At 38.6% G+C, this 19,971-nt stretch overlaps 1 protein-coding gene across 1 annotated transcript in view; it reads left to right on the top strand.

Moving 5' to 3' along the window:
- The window catches only part of LOC128566496 (phospholipid-transporting ATPase IB-like), a 372,171-nt gene that overhangs the window by 43,416 nt on the left and 308,784 nt on the right, over positions 1 to 19,971 (top strand). Inside the window, exon 7 of the mRNA XM_053563334.1 lies at positions 6,261 to 6,330. Within this exon, the coding sequence (XP_053419309.1) occupies positions 6,261 to 6,330 (70 nt within the window). The remainder of the gene's footprint in view (positions 1 to 6,260; positions 6,331 to 19,971) is intronic.

Below are 19,971 nucleotides of genomic sequence, written 5' to 3'. Positions count from 1 at the left end.
TCTATTTTGTCTGATATTAGTATAGCCACAATAGCATTCTTAACTACTGGTTGCATGGTATATTTTTTTCTGTCCTTTTTACTTTCAACCTATTTGTATCATTGAATCTGCAATGAGTTTTTCATAGACAGCATATACACAAATTAAATTGCATTAAAAAAATCAATTTTGCCACTATCCACTCTTTAATTTCTGAGTATTTAATGTGTTGTGTGACCGGAGACGTGAACAAACAGCAGCTTTCCCGTGGGTGTAAACTCGCTCATGTAATTATTAAGTCAAGAAACAGACTACACAAAATGAGATGGCATGTAGCAAAAATCTTTATGTACTTTGTACTTTAGGTACATATGTACTTTATACTTTTCTAGTCGTACACACTTAATTTATTATCTATTAGTTTCATCGTTATCTTATTTTACCTATCTGAAGTTAACTTGAAAGGAAATATTTTGTTATCATATCAATACAATCATCTTTGTAGTAAACCTCTTCTTCTAAACATTGACTAATTTCTGAGTAGGTATCTAAAGAAAGATCACAAAGAAGAAAGTAGCCACAGGGGAACAGAGTTAATGGAAGAATATCTTCAAGCATTCACTCAGTTTACTCAGTATAAAGTAATGACTGTGTCTTTCCTTCAGGGCAGAGTACCTATAGCACTCTGACAATATGTTGTTAACATACTTCAACCCTCTGGCCCGTATCTCTGAGGAAGGGCAGCATGGCCTTTGATCTCAGGCTTCACGGTGTGCGCAGCTTCAGAGAATGGACTTGTGGAATGTTTAACTCCAGGCAAGCCAACTCTGCATGTGTCCCGGGGGGTCCAGGTCCCTTAAGCCTCTGTAAGAAAAGCAAGTCATTTTAACTCACACTGAATTTACTTTGTGTGCTTGATGTAGGATATGTTTATTTCTAAATATTATCATACATAATGCACTTATATTTAATGCAGTTATTGATAAGATAGAACTTACATGTGCCATTAAAAAATAGATATCTTATGTCCCTTCACTTTTCTTTGTTTTTCCTTATTTTTGCTAAGTGTATTACAGCATCATTTTAATTCCTTTAGGGTTTTTTTTTACTAAGTATTTTGTAGTTATATTCTTAACAATTATCATTAGCCTTTTAATTTGTAACAATCATGTTATTAATATCAATAGTTGCCATGGTACACATATAAAAACTTTGCTCCAAAATAGCTTTGTTCCTCTTCCCCCTCTTTTTTGATGTTACCACAGATCACATTATATATCCATCATGTGCCATTTAACTTTTAAATCAAAGAACAGAAAACAAGGAGTTACAAACAAAATGCATATGTACTATCTTTTACATTTTCCTATATTGCTACCTTTACACATGCTCTTATTTTCTTCATGTGTATTCAGGAATTGTTTTTTTTTTAATGATTAATCTACTTTTGCAATATTTTTATTTCTGGTCATAAAACCTGGGTTATATCAGCCTTTTAGACTTTAATACAGTCTCTCCAAAACACTTGATTTTCAAATCCAAACATTGAATAATAAATTATTAATTTTTTGGGGGGGCTATTTTATTTTATTAATTCATAGCTGTGTACATTAATGCGATAATGTTACAAGGGTATATGTGAAACTTAGTAAATGTGGAATGTAAATGTCTTAGCACAATAACTAAGAAAATGCCGAGAAGGCTATGTTAACCAGAGTGATGAAAATGTGCCAAACGGTCTGTAAACTAGTGTATTCAGGAAATGTTTAGTGACCTTTCATTTCAGCCTGAAGAATTCTCTTTTAGTATTTTTTTTTTTTATTAAATGATAGCTGTGTACATTAATGCATTCATGGGGCACCATACGCTGGTTTTATAGACCGTTTGACACATTTTCATCACACTGGTTAACATAGCCTTCCTGGCATTTTCTTAGTTATTGTGTTAAGACATTTATATTCTACACTTAGTAAGTTTCACATGTACCCTTGTAAGATGCACTGCAGCTGTAATCCCACCAATCACCCTCACTCCGCTCATACTCTTTTAGTATTTATTGTAAAGCAAATCTATACAACGTTTCAGTTTTTGTTTATTTATTATTTATGTCTTAATTACTGCCTCATTTTTGAGAGGCACTTTTATTTGATATAGAATTTTTGGTTGATAATTTTTTTTCATTTAGTGCTTTGAATATGTTATCCCAGTCCTTTCTGTAATCCCAGGCTTCTGCTGAACAATTAACTGTTAATGATTTTTAGCATCTCTTAAATATGAGTAGCATCTTCCTTGCTATATTTAAGATACTTTTGGCTTTGGCTTTCAAGAGTTTGATTATGGTATGTCTAGATGTGGATCTCTTGAGTATACACCACTTGGAGTCCTATTTTGTTGAGCTTCTTGGATGTATAAAGTAATGCTTTTAATCCAATTTGAGGAGTTTGGGGGGCTATTATTTATTTCTCATTTTATCTCTCTCTTTTTTCCTATGGGACTCTCATGATGTATGAGTTGGCATGCCTGACTGTGTCCCATAGGTCTCTAATACTGTTCATTTTTATTTATTCTTTTTGCTTTCTGTTTCTCAGATTGGGAATGGATTATTTCAATTGATCTATCTTCAAGTTCACTAAGTCTTACTTCTGCCTGCTTAAATTTTCTCTTCAAATTCTCTAGTGAATTTTTTATTTCACTATTGAACTTTTCAACTTTTTAATTTCTATTTGGTTTCTTTTTATAAAATAAACTCTCTTTATTGATATTCTCTATTTGGTAAATCACATTCTTATACACTTATGATATTTCTTTCAGCATAGTTCCTTTTAGCTCTTTGAACTATTCAGAATGTCTAATTTAATGTTTTGTCTAATAAGTACCATGTCTGGACTTCATTAAGGATAGTTTTAATTGATTGCTTCCTCCCCCCTCACTGTGGGGCCATTCTTACTTTTTAATCTTTTTATGTCTCATAATTTTTGTTGAAAAATCAACATTTTAAGTAATAATGTGGCAACTTTGGAAATCAGAATCTCTCTGCTGCTCAGGGTTTGTTTTTGTTGCTGCTTATTTAATATAAGGATTTTTAAAAAGCTTTTTGGTTAGTCTATTTTTTACCCTAATTGTTATCCATCACCTCAGACAGTTGCAATAGTAAAACACTTTCCTATAATTTTTCTTTTAATATATCCCACACCCTTGAATCAGAGAGAAGCTTTTAGCACAGGCTGAGTTCTAGTGAGGTTACATCAAAGCAAACTTCTCAAGGGAAAGTCTTCTGGAGAACCATCAAACAGATTAAATAATGGCACTTTGGAGATGAGGCTTTAAATGAGTTTACAAAGTTATTACTCAGTTATAAAGCAGAGAATGGACCTAGGGCAATTAAAACATCAGAAATCCCATTGTAACCTTTTACAAAGGTTCAGCCATTCTTCCTTGAATAAAATATCCCTGGATTGCCTTAAGCTTTTGGTAATATTCAGAGTTCTGAAAATGCTGATTCTGATGATTTCATCACTGTTTTTTATAGAAGAGAGAGTTTTTGGACATTCTTACTTTGTTGTATCACTGGCATCCCAAATGAAGCTATATTTTAAATATTGGATTATTTCTTTTCTTAGAGTTTCATAGTTCTCTTTATAGAGATCTTTCATGTCCTTTGTTAGATAAACTCCCAAATATTTCATCTTCTTTGGCACTACTGTGAATGGAATAGAGTCCTTAACTGTTTTTTTAGCTTGACTATTGGTATATGTTAACAAATGGAAAAATACACCATGCTCATGGCTGGGAAGAATCAACATTGTTAAAATGTCCATACTACCCAAAGTGATATACAATTTTAATGCAATCCCTATTAAAACTCCACTGTCATACTGTAAAGATCTTGAAAAAATAATACTTAGTTCTATATGGAATCAGAAAAAAACCTCGAATAGCCAAGAGCAGAAATAAAAACAAAGCAGGAGGAATCACGCTACCAGACCGCAGACTATACTATAAATCCATAGTGATCAAAACAGCATGGTACTGGCACAAAAACAGAAAGGTAGATGTATGGAACAGAATAGAGAACCAAGAGATGAATCCGGCTACCTACCATTATTTGATCTTTGACAAGCCAATTAAAAACATTTAGTGGGGAAAAGATTCCCTGTTTCACAAATGGTGCTGGGTGAACTGGCTGGCAACCTGTAGAAGACTGAAACTGAACCTACAGCTTTCACCATTAACTAAGATAGACTCTCACTGAATTAAAGATTTAAACTTAAGACATGAAACTATAAAAATACTACAAGAAAGTGTAGGAAAAAACTCTTGAAGAAATCAGTCTGGGTGAAAATTTTATGAGGAGGACTCCCCCACCCCCGGCAATTGAAGCAGCTTGAAAAATACACTACTGGGACCTGATCAAACTAAAAAGCTTCTGCACAGCCAAGAACATAGTAAGTAAAGCAAGCAGACAGCCCTCAGAATGGGAGAAGATATTTGCCGGTAATGTCTCCAACAAAGGTTTAATAACCAGAATCCACAGAGAACTCAAATGCATAAGCAAGAAAAGAACAAGTGATCCCATTGCAGGCTGGGCAAAGGACTTGAAGAAAAACTTCTCTGAAGAAGAAAGGTGCACGGCCTACAGACACATGAAAAAATGCTCATCATCCTTAATCATCAGAGATATGCAAATCAAAACTACTTTGAGATATCACTTAAGTCTAGTAAGATTAGCTTATATCACAAAATTCCAAAACCAGAGATGTTGACGTGGACGTGGAGAAAAGGGAACACTTCTACACCGCTGGTGAGAATGCAAATTAATACATTCCTTTTGGAAAGGTGTTTGGAGAACACTTAGAGATCTAAAAATAGACCTGCCATTCAATCCTGCAATTTCTCTACTAGGTATGTACCCAGAAGACCAAAAATCACGTTATAACAAAGATATTTGTACCAGAATGTTTATTGCAGCCCAATTCATAATTGCTAAGTCATGGAAAAAGCCCAAGTGCCCATCGATCCACGAATGGATTAATAAATTGTGGTATATGTACACCATGGAATATTATGCAGCCTTAAAGAAAGATGGAGACTTTACCTCTTTCATCTTTATGTGGATGGAGCTGGAACATATTCTTCTTAGTAAAGTATCTCAAGAATGGAAGAAAAAGTATCCAATGTACTCAGCCCTACTATGAAACTAATTTATGGCTTTCATATGAAAGCTATAATTATAACCTAAGAATAAGGGGAAGGGCGAGAAGGAGGGGAGGGAGGGGGAAGGATGGGTAGAGGGAGGGTGATTTCTGGAATTACATCTATGGTGCATCTTTCAAAGGTACATGTGAAACTTAGTAAATGTAGAATATAAATGTCTTAACACAATAACTAAGAAAATGCCAGGAAGTCTATGTTAACCATTGTGATGAAAATATGTCAAATGGTATATAAAACCAGTGTATGTTGCCCCATGATTGCATTAAGGTACAGAGCTATGACTTAATAAAAAAAATACAAAAATAAATATTGGATTATATACTAGTCATTGTTTGGGAGTATGTGGTCTCACCTAATTAAACCAATGCAGAATATTTTACTTTAAAACTGATAGTTTACTTTATGAAGTATAACCAAAAGAGTTAAGTCAGAGTCTAAGACTCAATAAACTTAATGGGGAATTTTATTATTTTTCTGGATTTCCCTTCAAGATGATTAATTTTCATAAATGATTTGGCATTTGATATAGGCTAAAATCTGGGAAGGTAAGTTTGTTAATACTATGCCTTGATTCCTTAACAGTTAAGTTTAGATAAAAATAGAGAAGCTCCAAGTATGTATTCCCCCCCTTTCCCTTTAGGGCCTCTAGGGCCTTTTCTTTATCCACATTTATCCTGAAAGATATCCCTCATTCTATCTAAAGGCTATAGAGCCTGGGCCTTGGGGTATTATCCTGGACCTATTTTTGAAAATAACAAGAGTTTTAGATTTGACCTCAAGTGTAGTCACTATATAAATACCTGTTCATCTTCCTCAATTTCATTTTTTGGGGGTGAAGAGTAATCACATATGATATAAGAGTAGAAGCTTTTCTATTGAACTGGTCTGCAAAATGAAATTTAGGCTGATAAGATCAGACTGCTGACATTTCCCAGAAAAGCAATTGTCTGTCGTCCTTTCAATTTTGAAAAATGTATATTGATGTAGATCACATTTCATACTTAATATAAGAAAAATACTTTGATGAAGAGATATTAATTTGGTATTACTTGTTCTATTTTCCTTAGTGAACCTCAGGCTATGTGTTATGTGGCAACATCTAATCTGGATGGAGAGACAAATCTAAAAATACGGCAGGTAAAGACAGATTTTTAAAATAATAATTTTACACCTGGGTCCACAATGTCAAGTTTTGTGGGGTACCAGGTGTTTTTTTTTCCTCAAAGAAAATTCTCTTTTATTACTCTATTATTGAGTATATGTAATTTATTCTCATAAGATACTTAAGGGGTACTTTATTATTATTATTATAAACTAGGTGAATGTATAACTATTGCTACAAATAGTATATGCTGTAACATTCAAATCAGAAAGGATAAAAAACCTTTATTTATAGCATTTTCAAACTATTTCTGTTAGTTCTTTGGTGATAAAACTACTGTCATGGTAAAATGTCATAGCTAAATAGAAAGATGGGGATGTAAAAATGAGCTCTAAATGATCTTATATACCACTGCTTTTTAAACATTAATCGTTTAAATCTCAGAGAAACTTATGATTATGAATTCTAGGAGATTATTTTTAAATTAACTTTTTATTTATGAGAAAAACATATTGAGTTTTAAAAATATCTCATTCTTGCTTTATCAGTTTCTTTATTACAAAAGCCCCTTGATTTTACATTTGGCTATTCACATGTTTGTTTGCCCACCTTTTTTGCAAACTTTAATTTAATTGAAAATGGAAAAAACCTAGAACTTATTAAAGTAATAAATCATCTTTGTAAAAATAATATAAATACTACAGAAACACATGTAGTCTACTTAGCCCTCTCCACCTCCCAAATTCCACCTTTATGCTCGATGGTAATCATTGTAATAGTTTGGTGGTACCTGTCATATTAAAAAAATGCAATTACAGACTTTGGTTTCTGGGAAGATGGAATAGATATACTTCCCACTATTTTGCTACTAAATACAACTAACAACTTTGAGCACTATGTAGAAAGAAAACATAAGAAGACTGTCAAGTGGGGAGAAGTCAGACTGCTTAGGGACCTTGGAATACAGAGAACACATGGTAGTGTGTTTCCTGAGTGTTCCTTTCTTCCAGATATCTTAGGTTTGGGATCGAAGAAGCCAGAACCTCAGAAATACCAATTAACATGTACCACAAAATGTCCCAACAAAAGCCTCTCTCTCTAGTCAAAGGGCCAGGGAAGGGGCAGCTGAGCAAGACAGAAAACTTTTAGGCAATAGCCATTCTACTTCAGCCAAACACCATAGTGAAAAAAGGTGAGGTCACTCCTACTCATACCAGCTAAGGTCAAGTAAGGAGCTTAGAATTATAGGCTATATTGAAATACCCCCAACTCCCTGTGGTGTCAGAGGAGTCCAGGTATGAGGCCATGGCTTTCATTTCCACCAGGTTTTAATAAGGTCCTTTCACATTTTCTCAGTGTCAGTAGATTGCAGAATCAAGGCACTCCAACCTCTTCAAGCCAGGGAGGTATCACTGACATTTTACAAGAAACCTAGATCTCCCACCCTTGCCCAGTCGTAACAAGGAACCCCTCTTTGTCCACAGAGGCCAAGTGAGCAATGTGTACTTTATCTCCTAGCTTGCAGTAATGAGGAAATAAATCCTTCCTGGCTGGAGTTGTGTCAGAAAGAGCCAAATAAAACAGAAGGTTTAAATGCTACACACATTCTCATAATATAATATCCAAAACATCTAGGTTTTAATTCAAAATCATACATCATATCAAAACCCAGGAAGATCACATACTGAAGGAAAAAAAGTAATCAACTGATGCCAACACCAAGATAACAGAATTTTTAGGACTATCTGATGGAAATTTGAACAGATCCATCATAAGAAAGCTTTAAGGATCAGTTACAAACATGCTTAAAACAAAAACATAAAATGTCTAATAAACAGAAAATCCCTGCAAAAATAGAATATTTAAAGAAAAATTGCAAATAGAAAATTTTAGAAATTAAATATTTTAGAAATTAAATATATGATAACTAAAATTTTAAAACATTGAGGGATAAGTTTAAAAGAAGTCAAAAGAGATAAGAAGCGGCAAAGTCAAATATAAAACAATGGAAGTTACCCAATTTGAACAGCAGGGAGGAAATAGACTGAAAAAAAAATCATATTTCAGAGTCCTGTGGGGAATCTAACAGAAAAGCTAACTTCATGTCACCAGAGTCATGGAAGGAGAATAGGAAAGGAACAGGGAAGAAAAATTTGGCTGAAAACTTAACAAGTTTACCTTGAAATATTAACTATAGATGCAACCAGCTGAATAAAGCAAAAAAGATAAATCTCAACAAATCCATATCCATCATAGATAAACTTCTGAAAACAAAACAAATCTTGAAAGCAGTGAAAGCAAATAGCATTTTACCTATAGGGGAAGAAAATTTGAACATTATCAGATGTCTCATAAAATCCATACAGGCCAGAACGAAGTGGCACAACATTTTTCGAGGCTGAAGAGAACTGTATGTCCAGAATTGTATCCAACCAAAATATCTTTCAAGAATGAAGGGGAAATCAAGACTTTCTTTATTATGTGAAACTAATAAAATTTATTTCCAGAAGATCTATCTTAAAAGAAAGGGTAAAGGAAGGTCTTTAAAGTGAAAAGGAAACACTAAAAAAAGGAAACATAAGAAAGAAAGAGGGAGAAAGAAAATAGTAGGCAAAAATAGGCTAAACACATAAAATAAACTTTCTCTTTTTTTGAGTTCTCTAAGTCATGTTTGATAATTGAAAGAAAAATTATAAAACGTTATAATTTGGTTCTAGATGTATTTAGAGAAAATATTTAAGATATATACTTGGGAGGGTACAAGGACATAAAAGAAAATTAGACTTTAATGTTATTCAAATTTATAAAATGATGATACAAAAAAACTTTGAGAAGTCATAATGTACATAATGAAGAGCAACCACTAAAATATCTATACAAAGAGATACAGTAAATCAAAATGGCATTCTAAAAGCATTCAAGTAACCCATAGGAAGATAGGAAAAAGAACAGGAAAACAAAAAACAGAGAGAACAAATAGAAAGAAATGCAATAGTGACATTAAATTTAAATGGTCTAATTTACCAATTGAAAGGCATAGATAGACTGGCCTGGTGAATTAAAGAAACATGAATCAAACAGCTAAAAGACATGGGGGATGGTGACAAGATGGCAGACTAGAAGCACCTGTGTGCACTGCTCTTAAGAGGACCAAAAGTTGCAAGTGGATGCCCACCTACAGATGGGCCTTCTTGGAGAGAGCATTGTGAATCATAATATAAGTGATGGAGACATTCAGAGTGAAGAAAAAGTATATGGGCTGATACACTCTTCAAGATTGGGTAGGACATTGGGGAGCCACTCACACATGGGAGAAGGACAAGAGGAGAGAACCATGGGATTCCATGCTCCCCTTCATGGACACTGCAACTGGAGCTATGAACACCCTCCCCCAAACCTCCAGACTGTTCAGGGAGCTTCTTGGAAACTATGCAGCAACATTACACTGGAGAGTAGGCACAGCAAGGACCAGGCATCTTCAATTCCCAGGTTGCTGGAACAGATGTCATTCTGAGCTCTCAGATCCATAGCCACCAGTGCTACACAGGGCTCAGATTTTCTTCAGCCACCTATACATTACCCTGGTCCAGCCAGGGAGGGGCAAAGAGAGTGGATGCTCTTGTATGCCCTGTGACTATGAACTAAGCACCCCTCACTCTTGTGGGGCATATCAGGAGAACAGACTCCACAGATGCCACCTGAAATTAACTATGTGGGAGTTGGACAGCTGAAGAACCCTTGATATCAATCAGCTTGCTCTATGGCTCCCCCTTGGTGATCCCCATATTTCCACCTGGCCCAGTGGCTCTGCCTTTGTGGTTCCTGTTCTCCCACCTAGCACCATGGCCCAGTCTACATGGATCTTGCACTGCCTCTGGGCCTTGCCACCTGGGCTTTTAGGCACCTGTGCCACCTTTGGGCTCCATAGTGTCACTTCCAAGGATCTTACAAGCCACATGGTGGAAACCACTCCCATGGTCCAGTGCTTCAACAGGGACCTGCTACCCTTGAGCTGTCCTAACACCAGAACCCACTTGGAATGAACACCTGCAACCCAAACACCCATGATCAATGCCTAGAGCCTAGATAGCATTGTCCAGCTGTCACTATCACTGCCATGAGGAGACCTTGGCAGAGAAATCTCCCACAGTGCATGCCTCCATTGAGAGGGACTCCCTTACACTGCCAACTGAGCTTCCAGCAGCAGCCTGGGAATAATCCATCACTTTGCATGAAGATCATTCAGCACAGGTTTGAACTGTGAATATCATGGGGGAACAGAAGAACCCAGAGAGTTGTAAGACTCTCAGTGCATTTGCCCCTCTCCTGTTGTGTAAATCTCCTGGAATAGGTCACAAAAGCAACATCTTGGGGCCTCTCCTTCTTCTCAATAAGTAGTAGAGTTTCAAGAAAAGAACAGGTATGTTGCAAATGTATCTTCCCTGAGCTGAGGGAAGAGGTTTTAGATGAGAAGAAACTAACAAAATAACTCTGACAATGTTAAAAAACAAAACAAAGGGGGGTGGGGTGGAGGCAAGATGGCCGACTAGAGCCAGCTTTCCACAGAGGCTCCCATCCAGAAGAAGACTTAAAGGACAGAAATTTAGCAAGTAAGCCATTGTTTGGAGCTGAGCCAAGAGAGAAGGTTGAAGAACGCACATCAACCCTGCTGAGGAGAGCTGCAACCCCAAGGAAATAAACAAGAGGTACAAAATCCATCCCCAAGCAGACAGGAGTCCCCCCCCATGAGAACGGCTCACAGTATACTCTATACAAACAAGCGAGCAGAGTTAAGATCCTCTCCTATTTTATCCCATAGGAGAGACCATCTAAAAACTGGAACTCCTTCTCTAGAGAGGACTTATAAATGTGCCATGGCACTCTCCCACCAGAAATAATACTGTATAAAACTGTATATATTCTCTACCTGCATTTCTGAACTCCCAGCACTTGTCTCCACCCTCACCCTGAAGTCTGGAAACCTGTGCCCCATGGATTCCAGATTCTTGGGCATTTTCTCAAGAGGTGTGGATAGGGTGTTGACAGTTGCTGGTCTGTGCAGATTATGTGACACAGGAGTAAGGAGAAGATGGTCAACTGAGGGGGAACCATACAGGAAAGGGAGAGGCAGTGCCCTGCAGCACAGAGCAGGAGCAGCAGTGGCAGGAACAACAGGGCTCACACCCTGGGGATATTTTGGAGAGACACTCCCTGATTCTCTGGGCAACCAGAGGGAGCTGGGCATCTTCTCTGGTGGCAGCCACTGGTGGAACAGATCTGGGATAGAAATAGGCCCCGTGAGTTAAGGGTGTGCCTGAAGCAGTACCTGCCTGGGTGGGGTGCAAGGTCTAGACTACACGCATGCAGAGACAGCATACTCCCAGGGCTGGGCTGAGCAAGAGGACTGCTTTAGTGAGCCTAAGATGCACCCGGCCCTCAGGGGACCATAGCTGAGACAAAGGCAGGAGGGAAGAGGCAGAAACTGAAATCTGAGTGTTAGCTCTAGCTGTGCCCACACGAACACAGACTGCAGCTGAGACAGACATGACAGTTCCAGGCAGTGACACAGACTGGGGCTGAATTACAGTTTCTGTGAATTCAAACAGCGTCTGATCCACAGGGGAATATAGCTGGGACAGAGCAAATTCTGTGAAGTTTTTCTGTTCTGTCAGCAACATCAATCAGAGGTGGCACTGGAATTGAGTGAACAGCCCCAGCCTCCATTAAGCATCTGGGGTTGTCAGGCCTCAGCTTTCCATGCTGGATAGTGGCAGAAAGCAGCAACCTGGATGAGGAGATATAGATCTCTCTGTGACTCAGGCGGGTGCAAACCTCTGGAGCATCTGCTCATTGAATGGAACTGGGTCACAGCCCTGTGGGGTTACCAGTGACAATTGTGACAGAGGTGCAAGGTGGGGAAGGAGGCATCAACATTCCCATACTAATTCATTTGCTCATGGGGTCCTTTTGAACTCATGCAGCACCGGAGCTAGTTATACTTGAGCTGCCAGCAGACCCTTGCTATCTAGTTGCCAGAAATACCTTTTGAAATGAGACTGGTGCTGACTGGGACAATTCATCTATTAATCTGAACCTTTTGAACTGGGCCAATCACCTGAAGACTATCCAAAGTGGTACCCTGGGTGTGTGGTTGTGGGAAGGTTTGATTTCCCTTTCCCAATTGTTACCTGTTGGGGGTGGAGTGACTTAATTGCTGGTATTTCTCCACAGCTGAGACTTTAACCCAAAGTAAGTGAGTAAGTGATTCACTAGGGTAGGACAGAGACCAGCTGAAAACAAGATAGAGTCACTTAGCCCCACCACACCAAGCCCATCCCCAGTTTCTCAGGTCATAGCACTATATGGGTCCTTTGCAGAGCTCTAAGGAAAAAGGTACAGAAACCAGTTCCAGCTCTTGGGAAAAGGGCTGGTCAATAACTACTCCAGGAGCCCCCAACCCAACTTCACCTTATCTGCTCAACTAGCCAAATGGTGTAAAATAATCATGGGGTGGAATCAGCAGAAAAACTGTGGTAACACGAAAAACCAGAGTAGATCAACCCCCTAAGGAATAGTATGGCGGACATAACTTAAGATCCCATTCATAAACATATGGCAGAGATGTCGAATTCAGAATTTGGATTGCAAATAAGCTTAATAGAGTGGAGATAAATTTGGAATTAGAAATTCAAGGAGCATCTCAAAAATTGTCTCAAGAATTCAATGAATTCAAAGACAAAATCACCACAGATTTTGACACATTGAGACAAGAACTTGCAGCCCTCAAAGATCTGAGAAATACAGTAGAATCCCTCAGTAACATAATGGAGCAAGCGGAAGAAGGGATTTCTGATACTGAAGACAACGCTTTTGAATGCTCTAAAACTCTCAAAGAGGAAAAGAAATGGAGAGCAAAAATGGATCATTCGGGGAGGAGACAAGATGGCTGACTGAAGCCAGCTTTCCACAGAGGCTCCCATCCAGAAGGAGAGTAAAAGGACAAAAATTCAGCAAGTAACCTGGTGGATTTGAGCTGCACTAAGAGAGAAGGTTGAAGAACGCACATCAACCCCACTGAGGTTAGCTGCGACCACAAGGATACAAACAAAAGGTACAAAATCCATCACCAAGCAGATGGGAGTCCCCTCCCCAATGAGAACGGCTCGGAGTGCACCACAAACAATCGGGCAGAGTTCAAAGGTACTCCCACTACACTCCATGGAAGAGATCCTCTAAAAACTTGACCTACCTCCCCTACTAGGGTGCCATGGTGTCCCCCTGCCAGGCATACAACTGTATAAAACTGTATATAGTCTCTACCTGGAATTCTGAGCTCCCAGCGCTCCCCTCCACTCACACTGAGGTCTGGAGGCAAGTCCCACAGGAGTTTGGAGTCTTGGGTGATTTCTCAAGGGGTGTGGATGGTGCCTGGACTACAGCTGGTCAGTGCCGGCTGCAGGGCACGGGAGTGAGGAGAGGATGGTCAGTGGAGAGGGGATCGCACCAGAGCGGCAGTTCCCTGAGACACAGTGTGAAAGCTGTCTTTTGGCGACAATACGGCCAGGCATAAAACTGCCTAAAACTGTGTGTGTTCTCTGCCTGCAGCCCTGGGCTCCCAGCGCTCCCCTCCACTCTTGCTCCAAGGTCTGGAGGCCTGTCCCCCAGGAGTCCAGACTCTTGGGCGATTGCTCGAAGGGTGTGGACAGTGCTGGGGCTGCAGCTGGTTGATACAGACTCTGGGGTGTGGGAGCGGAGAGAGGACAGTTGGCTGGAAGGGAGCTGCACCAGGGCAGCAGTTCCCTGAAGCATAAAACAGCAGCCCTCTTTTGCTAGCAATATGGCTCACTACTGAATATTCTGAAGTCACACCCCTTGTTTCCCTGGGCAACCAGAGACTGTGAGTAAAGGATTTGCCTGAGGCAACACCAACTGGCAAACTGGGGAATATCCCAGGGTGGGGCTCACCCAGAGGTCCACTTTACTGAGCCTAAGATGCACCTGGCCCTCAGGGGATCATCAGCCTATAGACAATACAAGAGCAAAGACAAAATGATTTGGAATTCAATTCAGCTTCTCTTCTGCAGGGGAACCACAAAGTTGTTCTGTTCTATTCTGTCAGTAACATTAATCAGAGGCAAGACTGAACCTGAGTGAAAACCCCCCAACCTTCATCAAGCACCTGAGGTTGTCAGGCCTCACCTCCTCCTGCTAGAGAGAGGCAGAGCACAGCGGCCTGGCAGACTTCCTTGTGATTCAGGCAGGTGCAAACTCCTGGAGTACCGATTCACTACAGGAAACTGGGTCAGCCAACTGAAGGGCTATCAGTGACTGGGTGTGACAGTGGTGCAAGGTGGGAAAGGAGGCATCAACCTTCTCAGACTGAACTATTGGCTGGGTGGCTCCTCCTGACTCCACACAGAACTGGACCAAGCCACACCAGAGTAGTCACCAGACCCCTATTACCCAGTTCCCAGAGACCTCTTAAACTCTTTCAACCAAGACAGGTGCAGACTGAGACAATTGATTTGGACCTTTTGAACTGAACCAATCACCTAAGGACAAATCAGGTGGTGCCCTGGGTGCATGGTGGTAGGAAGGTTTGATTTTCCTTTTTCAATTGTTTGCCTGTGGGGGGTGCGGTGACTTAATTGCTGATATTTCTCCATAGCTGAGACTTTAATCGAGAGTATTTGTTTCACTAGGGTGGAACAGAAACCAGCTGAAAACAAGACACTAAGCCACACCACACCAGACAGGGCCCCAGTTTCTCAGGCCACAACACTGTACAGGCCCTCGACAAAGCCCCAGGGGAAAAAAATCAGAGGGAGTAAAACAACCATGGTGCGGAATCAGCGGAAAAGCTCTGGTAACATGAATAACCAGAATAGATCAACCCCCCCAAGGAAAGATATGGCAGATGTAATTGAAGATCCCATTCATAAACAACTGGCTGAGATGTCAGAAATCAAATTTAGAATTTGAATGGCAGACAAGATTAATAAAGTGGAATTAGGAATTCGAGGAGAAATTCAAAATTGTCTCAAGAATTTAATGAATTTAAAGACAAAACCACCAAAGACTTAGACACACTGAAGCAAGAATTAGCAGCCCTCAAAGATATGAAAAGTACAGTAGAATACCTCAGCTACAGTAGAATACCTCAGCAACAGAATGGAGCAAGCAGAAGAAAGGATTTCTGACATTGAAGGTAAAGCCTTTGAACACTCCCAAACACTCAAAGAGGAAGAGAAATGGAGAGCAAAAATGGATCATTCTCTCAGAGAACTCTGTGATAATTCAAAGAAGGTCAATATCCGAATCATTGGAGTTCCTGAAACCGATGAAGTGGTCTCGCTGGGTACAGAGGCCCTTTCGCATGAAATTATGAAAGAGAATGTTCCACACATGCCTAGAGATTCTGAAATTCAGATAGCAGACAGCTTCAGAACCCCAGCACAACTCAACCCCAAGAAAACATCCCCCAGGCATACCATAATTAACTTCACTAAAGTTAATATGAAGGAGAAAATTCTCAAAGCTGCCAGGAGAAAGAAAACCATTACCTTCAAAGGGAAGAATATTAAATGACTGCAGATCTCTCTGCTGAAACTTTTCAAGACAGAAGAGGGTGGTCATTGACTTTTAATCTCCTAAAGCAAAATAACTTTCAACCCCGGATCTTGTATCCAGCTAAACTGAGTTTGATTTATGATGGTTAAATTAAATACTTTAATGACATTCAGATGTTGAAGAAATTTGCCATAACCAAACCAGCTCTTCAGGATATTCTCAGACCTATCCTCCATAATGACCAACCCATTCCTATACCACAAAAGTAAACTCACTCAGAAACTTCGGATCAAACACCAATTTAAACACTGGCAAAAGAATTAAAAATGTCCACTGGACTTTTGAAAAACTCCATACACAAAATTTCACCAGACTTATCAATATTCTCCATTAATGTGAATGGTTTAAACTGTCCTCTAAAGAGGCATAGGTTAGCTGACCTGATACAAAAACTCAGGCCAGATATTTGTTGCATACAAGAGTCACATCTTAACTTAAAAGACAAATACAGACTCAGGGTGAAAGGATGGTCATCCATATTTCAGGCAAATGGTAATCAGAGAAACGCAGGCGTTGCAATTTTATTTGCAGATACAATAGGCTTTAAACCAACAAAAGTAAGGAAGGACAAGAATGGTCACTTCATATTTGTTAAGGGTAATACTCAATATGATGAGATCTCAATTATTAATATCTATGCACCCAACCAGAATGCACCTCAATTTATAAGAGAAACTCTAACAGACATGAGCAACTTGATTTCTTCCAGCTCCATAATAGTCAGAGATTTCAACACTCGTTTGGCAGTGATCGATCCTCCAACAAGAAGCTGAGCAAAGAAATCTTAGATTAAAACCTAACCATCCAACATTTGGATTTAGCAGACATCAACAGAACATTTCATGCCAACAAAACTGAATACACATACTTCTCATGAGCCCGTGGAACTTACTCCAAAATCAATCACATCTTAGGTCACAAGTCTAACCTCAGTAAATTTAAAGGAGTAGAAATTATTCCATGCATCTTCTCGGACCACCATGGAATAAAACTTGAGCTGAGTAACAACAGGAATCTGCATACTCATACAAAAACATGGAAGTTAAATAACCTTACGCTGAATGATGCTGGGTCAGAGATGAGATTAAGAAAGAAATCACCAATTTTTTGGAACAAAATGACAATGAAGACACGAACTGTCAGAACCTCTCAGACACCACAAAGACAGTTTTAAGAGGGAAATTTATAGCACTTCAACCCTTCCTCAAGAGAACGGAAAGAGAGGAAGTTAACAACTTAATGGGACATCTCAAGCAACTGGAAACGGAACAACATTCAAACCCCAAATCCAGTAGAAGAAAAGAAATAACCAAAATTAGAGCAGAATTAACTGAAATTGAAAACAAAAGGATAAAATAGCAGATCAATAAATCAAAAAGCTGGTTTTTAGAAAAGGTCAATAAAATAGATAAACCTTTGGCCAACCTAATCAGGTAAAAAAGAGTAAAATCTCTAATTTCATCAATCAGAAACAAGAAAGACAAAAAAAAAAAAAGAAAAGAAACAACAAAGACGAAATAACAACAGACTCCTCGGAAATCCAAAAAATTCTTAATGAATATTACAAGAAACTTTATTCTCAGAAATATGAAAATCTGAAGGAAATTGACCAATACTTGGAAGCACGTCACTTTCCTAGACTTAGCCAGAATCAAGTGGAAATGTTGAACAGGCCCATATCAAGTTCGGAAATAGCATCAACTGTACAAAACCTCCCTAAAAAGGAAAGCCTGGGACCAGATGGTTTCATGTCAGAATTCTACAAAACCTTTAAGGAAGAATTAGTACCTATATTACTGAACCTGTTCCAAAAAGTAGAAAAAGAAGAAAGACTAACCAACATGTTCTATGAAGCAAACATCACACTGATCCCCAAACCAGGAAAAGACCCAACAAGAAAAGAAAATTATAGACCAATATCACTAATGAATATAGATGCAAAAATATTCAACAAGATCCTAACAAACAGAATCCAGCAACACATCACACAAATTATACATCATGACCAAGTTGGTTTTATCCCAGGGTCTCAAGGCTGGTTCAATATACATAAATCTATAAATGTAATTCAGCACATAAACAAATTAAAAAACAAAGACCATATGATTCTTTCAATCGATGCAGAAAAACCTTTTGATAACATCCAGCATCCCTTCGTAATCAGAACACTTAAGAAAATCGGTATAGAAGGGACATTTCTTAAACTGATTGAGATCATCTACAGCAAACCCACAGCCAATATCATATTGAATGGAGTTAAATTGGAATCATTTCCATTCAGATCAGGAATCAGACAAGGATGCCCATTGTCTCCATTACTTTTTCACACTGTAATGGAAGTTTTAGCCACCGCAATTAGGGAAGAAATGGCGATCGAGGGTATCCATATAGGGTCAGAAGAGGTCAAACTTTAGCTCTTCGCAGATGATATAATTGTATATCTGAAAACACTAGGGACTCTACTACAAACTCTTAGAAGTGATCAAGGAATACAGCAGCATCTCAGGTTACAAAATCAACATTCATAAATGGGTAGCCTTTATATATACCAACAATAGTCAAGTTGAAAAAATAGTTAAGGACTTCATCCCATTTACAGTAGTGCCAAAGAAGATGAAATATTTGGGAATTTATCTAACAAAGGACATGAAAGATCTCTATAAAGAGAATGATGAAACTCTAAGAAAAGAAATAGCTGAAAATGTTAACAAATGGAAAAACATACCATGGTCATGGCTAGGAAGAATCAACATTGTTAAAATGTCCATACTACTCAAAGCAATATATTATTTCAACGCAATCCCTTTTAAAGCTCCACTGCCATACTTTAAAGATCTTGAAAAAACATACTTTGTTTTATATGGAATCAGAAAAAACCTCGAATAGCCAAGACATTACTCAGAATTAAAAACAAAGCAGGAGGAACTACGCTACCAGACCTCAGACTATAGTATAAATTGATAGTGATCAAAATAGCATGGTATTGGCACAAAATCAGAGAAGTAGATGTTTGGAACAGAATAGAGAACCAAGAGATGAATCCAGCTACCTATCATTATTTAATCTTTGACAAGCCAATTAGAAACATTCAGTGGGGAAAAGATTCCCTATTTAACAAATGGTGCTGGGTGAACTGGCTGGCAACCTGTAGAAGACTGAAACTGGACTCACACTTTTCACCATTAACTAAGATAGACTCTCACTGGATTAAAGATTTAAACTTAAGACACTAAAGTGTAAAAATACTAGAGGAGAGTGTAGGGACAACCGTTGAAGAAATTGGTCTTGGCAAGTATTTTATGAGGAGGACCTCCCAGGCAATTGAAGGAGCTTCAAAAATACACTAGTGGGACTAGATCAAACTAAAAAGCTTCTGCACAGCCAAGTAAGTAAAGCAAGCAAAGAGCCCTCAGAATGGGAGAAGATATTTGAAGGTTATGTCTCCGGCAAAGTTTTAATAACCAGAATCCACAGAGAACTCAAACATATAAGCCAGAAAAGAACAAGTGATCTCATCGCAGGCTGGTCAAGGGATTTGAAGAAAAACTTCTCTGAAGAAGACAGGTGCACAGCCTTCAGACATATGGAAAAATGTTCATCATCTTTAATCATCAGAGATATGCAAATCAAAACTACTTTGAGATATCGTCTAACTCCAGTAAGACTAGCCTATATCACAAAATCCCAAGACCAGAGAGAGATGTTGGCATGCATGTGGAGAAAAGGGAACACTTTTGCACTGCTGGTGGGAATGCAAATTAATACATTCCTTTTGGAAAGATATATGGAGAACACTTAGAGATCTAAAAATAGATCTGCCGTTCAATCCTGTAATCCCTCCACTGGCCATATACCCAGAAGACCAAAAATCACATCATATCAAAGATATGATATTTGTACCAGAATTTTTATTGCAGCCCTATTCATAATTGCTAAGTCATGGAAAAAGCCTGAGTGCCCATCGATCCACGAATGGATTAATATATTGTGGTATATGTACACCATGGAATATTATGCAGCCTTAAAGAAAGATGGAGACTTTACCT

The sequence above is a fragment of the Nycticebus coucang genome, chromosome 15 (assembly GCF_027406575.1).
Source record: "Nycticebus coucang isolate mNycCou1 chromosome 15, mNycCou1.pri, whole genome shotgun sequence".
Classification (NCBI taxonomy): domain Eukaryota; kingdom Metazoa; phylum Chordata; class Mammalia; order Primates; family Lorisidae; genus Nycticebus; species Nycticebus coucang.
Note: the sequence above shows the minus strand (reverse complement) of the source record. Positions and strands in the feature narration are given on the sequence as shown.